Source organism: Manacus vitellinus, unplaced genomic scaffold (genome assembly GCF_001715985.3).
Source record: "Manacus vitellinus isolate BGI_N305 unplaced genomic scaffold, ASM171598v3 scaffold_26_pilon, whole genome shotgun sequence".
NCBI lineage: Eukaryota > Metazoa > Chordata > Aves > Passeriformes > Pipridae > Manacus > Manacus vitellinus.
Window position 1 is genome coordinate 10,395,243 of NW_021939960.1, and position 7,084 is coordinate 10,402,326.

At 50.2% G+C, this 7,084-nt stretch overlaps 1 protein-coding gene across 1 annotated transcript in view; it reads left to right on the forward strand.

Moving 5' to 3' along the window:
- Positions 1-5,354: 5,354 nt before the first annotated feature.
- RBPJL (recombination signal binding protein for immunoglobulin kappa J region like) overlaps positions 5,355-7,084 on the forward strand; it is a 6,306-nt gene continuing 4,576 nt past the window's right edge. Inside the window, exons 1-2 of the mRNA XM_025895254.2 lie at positions 5,355-5,361; positions 5,470-5,692. Of these exons, the coding sequence (XP_025751039.2) occupies positions 5,355-5,361; positions 5,470-5,692 (230 nt within the window). The remainder of the gene's footprint in view (positions 5,362-5,469; positions 5,693-7,084) is intronic.

A 7,084-nucleotide genomic window follows, 5' to 3' on the forward strand; every position in this document is an offset into this window, starting at 1 on the left:
ATATTTTCCTTTTTTTTTTCCTTTCTTTTTCTTAATTTCATTGTTTCTTTTTTATTCTCGTTCTTTTTCTTTTTTCTTTTTTTTTTTTTTTTAATTTCCTCTTCCCCTGCTGCGGGAGTACACCTGGGAGCCCCCTAAACTCAAAAGCTTCTGGAAACAGGAGAGTCCAAGCTTAATATCCATTTGACCTACAGTGTCCTGGAAGTTTAGGAACCTCTGCAGGCAGTGGCTGCAGTGTGGGGAGGTGGGTTTGAACCAGTGAGCTGCAGGCCAGGTGTTGCAGGGCTGTAGACCCTCAGGCTGAGCTTTCATCAAGAAGGTCAATGTGCAATGGAGATCATCAGCAGAGGCTTCTTAGAAACCCTGGAATAGCCCTGCCCAGCCCTCCACCTCTTCCCAGCACTCAGATCAGTCTAGTGGTGGCAGGAACCACCTTTAGTGCTTTATGGGACTCTTTCAGTGCTTTAACAGCACTTCCCTTGCTCTTTGCACCAACAGGAGGAACAGAGGAAGGAGACTACAGTAGATCACCCCTGCTATCTGAATTTTCTAGCAGATGAGCCAATACAGCATTGCCAAACTTGGGCATTTTGGGGGTGTTGGTGCTGCTGGGGTGACCACCCCGGCTGGCCCCCGCTCCCCGCAGAGTTCACTGCCACAGGATTTCTGTGCTTCCTGTTCTGGCTGCTGTTTGCCCTTGGTGTGGTCGACAAATCCCCCAGGCCCAGAAAAGGCTGAATTTCACTTGTGTGTGCAGTGAGGAAAATATAGGATTTATAAATACCCATGCATATACAGGGGCTGTGGGTTGGGTTGGTCTGGATTAAAGGAGGTATTGAAAAATGAGGGAAGCCAGAAACTGCAGGCTTCTCATTTCTGTGATTTCTAATGGCTTTTCCTTTTGCATAAACACTGCATTGACTCCATACCCGAGAGCACTGCAGGCGTTTTCTCCCCTGCTCTGCACAAAATATAACCCGGACCTCTCAAATGGATATTTTTTATTAGGACATTTGGTTTCCCCAAGCTCAGGGAAGAACAATTGCCCTCTGTGGCAGCAAGTCCCCAACAAGCTGCAGGGCAGCCGTGTCCTGAGCAAGGCAAATGGCAGCTCCTTTTCTGGGAGGAAAAGTAGCAAATTAAATCTCTGCACTTCAATTCAGTGCTACCTGCACTTTAGGACACTGTTAGTGCAAGTTACAGTTCTTGTATAAAAAGTTGATTTGAAGACCCAGTTTCTAAACAATGGCTGCTGGGATTATATTTTGGTCTCCTGAGTCGGGTACTTTTATTCCCAGGGGACCAAAAATATCGGATCCCTTCCTCTGCACACTGAGCTGGTGAAGCTCAGTGAACTGGAAAGCAGCAGGGCAGAGGGCAGTTTGCTTCTCCCAGTGCTCCTAAACTGCTTTTTCTGCCCCTGTGGTCGCCCAGGGGTGCACACAGAGGAGGTGATGTGAGGACCAGGATATGTCCCACACAGGGAGCTGCGTTTCCCAGCTGGAGGCAGGACAAAGCCCTGAGTGATGTCTCCACACTTGCTGCTGGGAAGGTGAGGGCTAATTTTTAGCTGTGGTGTTAAACATCAGCTCTCCTAAAATCAGTGATGTGACTGCAGGCTCCAGCCCTACCAAAGCCTCTCGGCGCCTGCCTGGGCTCCCCACGTGCCCACATGAAACAGCCCTTTGCAAGGTGGTCCAGCTGTGTGTCTCCCATAAAAAGCACACAGGGCACTCCTGCTTTTCTGCTGTGTTTCCCATGAGAGAAGGCACAGCAACACGGCCAGGGCTTGCAAATCCCCCCAGGTGCCCTGGGTCTTTCCCACCTCAAGCAGTAGGGCAGAGCCACCCTAGAGATGCACCGCAAAGGCGCTCACACCCTCTCCTGGGGCACATCCTGGCCTAAAGCAAAGGAAAAGCCTTGGTAAGTGATGCCAGGCTGAGCAGGGAGGGGGAAAGGCTTACAAAAATCGGTGTAGCAGAAAGGTGGTGGCTCCCCTCTTTCCCCCCCCTTCCTTCCACATAATGCCCGACTGTGTGGAGAGCAGCTGAGCCCCAGCCAAGACCTCAGGCTCTGAAAAGGCAGCTTTTAGCCCGAGCTGTAAGAGCCCGGCCCGTGCAGAGCTGCAAACATGACACTGAACTAACACTGCACTACAACCAAAGCATTTTAATAATTTAATATAATAAATGTCAGAAAGAGTGAATAATTCCCTGTAACCCTGAGGAGGCTGTAGGTGCCAGGGGGAGCCAAGTGGGTATATTGAGCTGCTTTAGCAATAGCCCTTTTACTCTCTGAAGGTAAATTTAAACCAGATGATGGATGCTGGGTGGTCGCCTCTGTGGGCAGAATGGTGAGCACTGTTCAGAAGTGCATCACTGAAACAATTTAGCCCCCAAATTTGAAAGGCAACGGCTGCAGAGAAGGTACAAAGAAAAGAAAACCAAGTTTCCAGGTAGCTGTTCCCACAGCTAGACATCAAGTCTGAAGAACTACAATCTGTTTACCTGCCATTGGCATGCACTTTCCCACTTCAGCATGTGAGTAATTGTTCCAGAAGGCTCTTTAGTAGGCCGAGGGCAGTAACCCTCGTGCCTCTGGAATTACGTACGGATGGCAGGGAGCAGTGATACCTGCACAAGCCTGGCCCTGCCCTAAGCCAGTGCTGTGGGAGGCTCTGCAGAGCAGGCATTGCTGCTGGCCACTCTGTCAGCACATGTCTTAATCCACAGGGTTTGGCAATTTGCTCCTGAACACTCCCTGCTGCAGCCTGGCCTCGGTACCAGGCTGTTCCATACTCTGTGAATGGGTTAATGGCAGAAGCTCCCTCAGAACCCCCACAGGGAGACCCCAAGCTATATGGATGGGCACTGGTGAGCGTTTTGGTGCTGGTGGGTAACACTAACAGGGATGAAGCACGTGTCTCTGCAGCTGATACACAAGGACTCAAAGCTATACTCCTAATTTTACACAGAGTGGATGATGAGACTCACCAGGAAAAAATTCACACACCCAGCCTGGTTCTTCCCTACTCTGTTGTCTCTGACAAACTGAGGGTGAAATGCTACTGAATGAAGCCAGCAAGGTTCAGTACTCATTTAACACTGTGTTGCATCAGTGTAAAAGAGTATCCAGGGTCAGGCCAATTTCCTTGATCCATTTCTACATTTATCCCAATCAGAATCAGTAGTTCTGTAAAAAAACAAACAAGCAAACAAACCCAAAACAAATCAAAACTTTTGCAGAGAAATTCCCAAAGGCTGCTTTTATATGAAGGGAAAAATAGCAAAGGCAGATGAAAGCTGAAATCACACTATTGCTTGGCAGCAGAGGAGTGAGACAGCTGCAGATTGCCATTATGGAAAAAGATGGAATAACTTTCTTACAGGATCTCTTTGGCTGTGCAGAGATATAAACTGTTCATTGGATGGAAAAGCTGGAGTGAAGCTTTTCAGCAAGACTAAGTAAGCCACCCTGGAGCAGGCACTGGGGGGATACTGGTTGATAGAGCTGAGCTTCAATGTGCTGGAGCAGGAGTCTACCAGAATGGAGGGTTGGAGGGGACAGATACAGCCTTGGAAAAGGAGCCCCCCTGCCCTGCCACGAGTGCTGTGGGGTGAGCTGGGGCTGAGCTCAGAGCCCTGTGCTGGCAGCAGCACCGGGGCTGCCACACGAGCAGAGCTGTGTGTGGAGTCTGTTCTGCAGTCAGGAATGGCCATAAAACATTCATTTTCCAGGCACAGAGCAGCAGCTAATGCTGTGAGTGACACTGGCAGTGGCTGTAAATCTGATTTTGGCAGAGCTCTGTTGATTTATGTTTGCTGGTGATCCAGCTCACACATCTGGGATAAAGAACTGAGAACAAGGAGGGCAGGAGATTATCTTGCCCATCTAGTCACTGAACAGAGCACATCTGTGGAGTGCAAAGCATCAGGTCCCCATGGGACTATCCAGAGAAGACACTGGGTAAATATTTGCTTGTATGGTAGATGTGTTTGTCTGCCACATACAACAGTAGCTATCAGCTCCATCCAAAGGTGGGAAAGCTGGAGCTGAAGTGATATGTTTTTAAAGTGAGTTGTACCATGGGTGCTAAAAGCTGTAAGGGGCACAGCCTTTTTAAAATACATATGTTGCACTGGGAAGGACAGAATTGTCAGGTGAACTCTTCTAAAAGGCTGCTTGGGTTGACTGCTTGCTGCTTCTCTCCCTGGGAGCTTGCTCTGACCTCTGAGCCCAGGACAGCTCACCACAGCCTGCCTTGGAGTGATGGCAGGACCAGACTTACCCATCTTCACACATCTGATCATTTATGTCCTCAACTGTTCTCCATTTCTAGCCCATTTAAGAGGAAGAAAGACTGTGTTTAATGGGAATGCTCCACTGCATACCTCTTGCAAGGTTTTCCCTGGATGTCTGCGGCTGATGCCCCCATCCTCACCACTTCTCCTCCAAGGCATCCCCCAGCACTGCCCATGGTCCCCAGATGCTCTCTCCCTGTGACTCCAGAATGTGTTTTCTGCTGTGCCTGGGGCTTCACAGCCTTCTCTGGCCACTGCTTTATCTCTGTCTCCGATATAAGGTTCAAGAGCTTCCCATAACCAGCCAGGCTTGGTTGGAGCAGTGTGCCCAGTGGCCACATCCCAAACATTGGCAAATGTGCCAAGGAGAGGCTCCTACCCAGGCAGCTCCCCTTCTCTCTCCTCTGATTTCCTCTTATCCAGCCAAATATTTTATCCCAGATTCAGGGATTGCTCTTATCCCAAACTGAGGGGGTTTAGGGGCTTTCAGTAGGGCAGGAGCTGGTGTTGTTCAGATGAGTGGTCTCACCTCTCTGAAGGCAAGTCAGCACCACAGAAGGTCTCCCCAGCTGACACCCCAGAGCTCTCCCCCCCTCCTTGCACCACCCAGTCCTTGCACACGTGTCCCAGCTGCCAGAGCAGGGCACCTTGTGCTTGGCCTCACCTCATCTCTCTCCAGCCGGTCAACACCCAACCTACTAAGTTAGCAGAGTTAAATGCTGGTGCATGGGAACGCCTTCCGGTTAATAGAGCAGAAACAATCAGCAAAACCACTGACTTCTTAGGTATCAGAGAAAAATGCAGCTCTTTTCACCCAACAGCCCTTGCAGAAGGCAACGAGCAGCTCACGTGGCAGCTCCTGGGCTGCACTCACAGCTCAGCAGCATCACTTCCCAGCTCACCAAACAGCCATACAGCAACAAGCACTTCAGGTGGGAAAACAAATTAATACTCGATTAGAGCACTGCCACCATTGCACAGGGCTGGAAGCCTTAGAAACGCGTGTTTCAGAGCTGTTAACATAACACAACACACATGCCCTGTGTGTGTTCGATGGCAGGTGAAGCAGTTATTCCATCATCCAGACTTTATATTTTCCAATGCCAGCCCCAGTCTTAGAGCAGCTGAACTCCAAAGCTTTCCGATGGGAAAGCCTTTCCCTCATCAGGCTGGACACGGAGGGATCTCCGGGCTCCCTGCTCGGCACAGGGCTGGGCGAGGGGCCAGCTCTGGTGTCACAGTGCTGGGGCACTGCTGTCTTGTAGGTCCAACCCTTACCAAGCCAACCTGCTGCGGGACGGCGTGCGGAGGTACCTGCAGCTGCCAGCAGACCAGACCGTGCTCATCCTGCACGCCAAGGTCGCACAGAAGTCGTACGGCAACGAAAAAAGGTGGGAGATTTTTCCAGCTCCTCCTCCGACCACTTCCAAACCCAGCTGCCTAAAGCTCAACCCCAGCCTGGCTGGATTTCCCTGGTCCAAGCTGGAGGAGCAAATGATTGGACATATCCCCTCTCCATTCACTCATGACCTCACGATCCAAAGCCATCGTTTAGCCTTCATGAACTGAATAAACTGAATAACACAAGGGAGATATTAGCCCCCACCTGCATCCATCCCAGTTAGACATTCCCAGTGGTTAGGTTCCTTCCATGAAGTGGTAAAGAAAGACAAAGTAAATGAAGCAAAAAAAACTATTCAAGTCTTAACCCCCAAGAATGAGAAGTTAATGTTTCAAGTGCCCTGTTAACTCTCATCTTAAAATCAGCAGGGACTGGGGCATTTCCATCAATGCCCATGGTCTCCAAAAACGCTGCTATTTTTGAAAATCCTTCCCACACTGCAAAAACACCTTGAGGTTCTGGCTTGAATCTCCAAAATTGCTACTCCTGGGCAGTGACATCAGACTGCAGCACTGCAATATAATTAATCCTCCATTAATCCTTGTGATATAAATACTCCTCCGTTATTATCGAGTGTGGAATAGCTATGAGGAGACAAGCTCAGCCTCTGAGGCATAACCACCCAGACCCCAGCCACCCCAGGAGACAGCTCTAGGATGGGCTGGCTGTGCCTACAAAGTCCTCACCACATCCAGTCTTCTGCCAGGGGCTGCTGCTCCACAGGTAAAGATGTTATTTTGGGACTGAGTCTTCCAGCCAGGAGGGAGCCCTCTCATCACTGAGCCTTTGGGAGAGCCTCTTTCCTCTGCTCCAGGTCCTGTGCAAGGGATGAGCATGACAATCAGATGCCAGGTCTGGAAAGGGAGAGAAAACCTGCATAGAGCTCCCAGGTTAAAGTTGAAAGGTGCTGGTGCTGTTTTCCTTCACAGTGAGAGTCAGGGGCTCGTGCTGTGGATGATTTGTTTAAATAAACACGTATCCAGGACTTCAGGGCTCCAAAATATCCAGCCCCCTGCACCAGGGTTCTCTCGGCTGGTGCTTTATCCAGCATCAATAGAGGATGAATTTGCACCATTCACCCAAGTGCAAAGACAGTGGAAACCCAAATAAAACACAGGAAAATAGGTTTCCAAACCCCTGGCTATAGATTTATTTGCACTGGGCTCCAAAACTGGTTGTGAATACAAACTCTGTTCCCAACACGCCAAAACTCCCACATGGCAGTCGGGCAGAGGCAGGGTCTGATCCCTCCTTGACTCTGGGGGGTGCAGAGGTCCCTGTCCTCCTGTCCTGGGGCCATCCTGTGGCTGCTGGGCTCATGGCCACCAGTGGCACCACCAGATGTGGCAGCTGCCCCAGGCTGGAGCCAGGCACTGGAGGC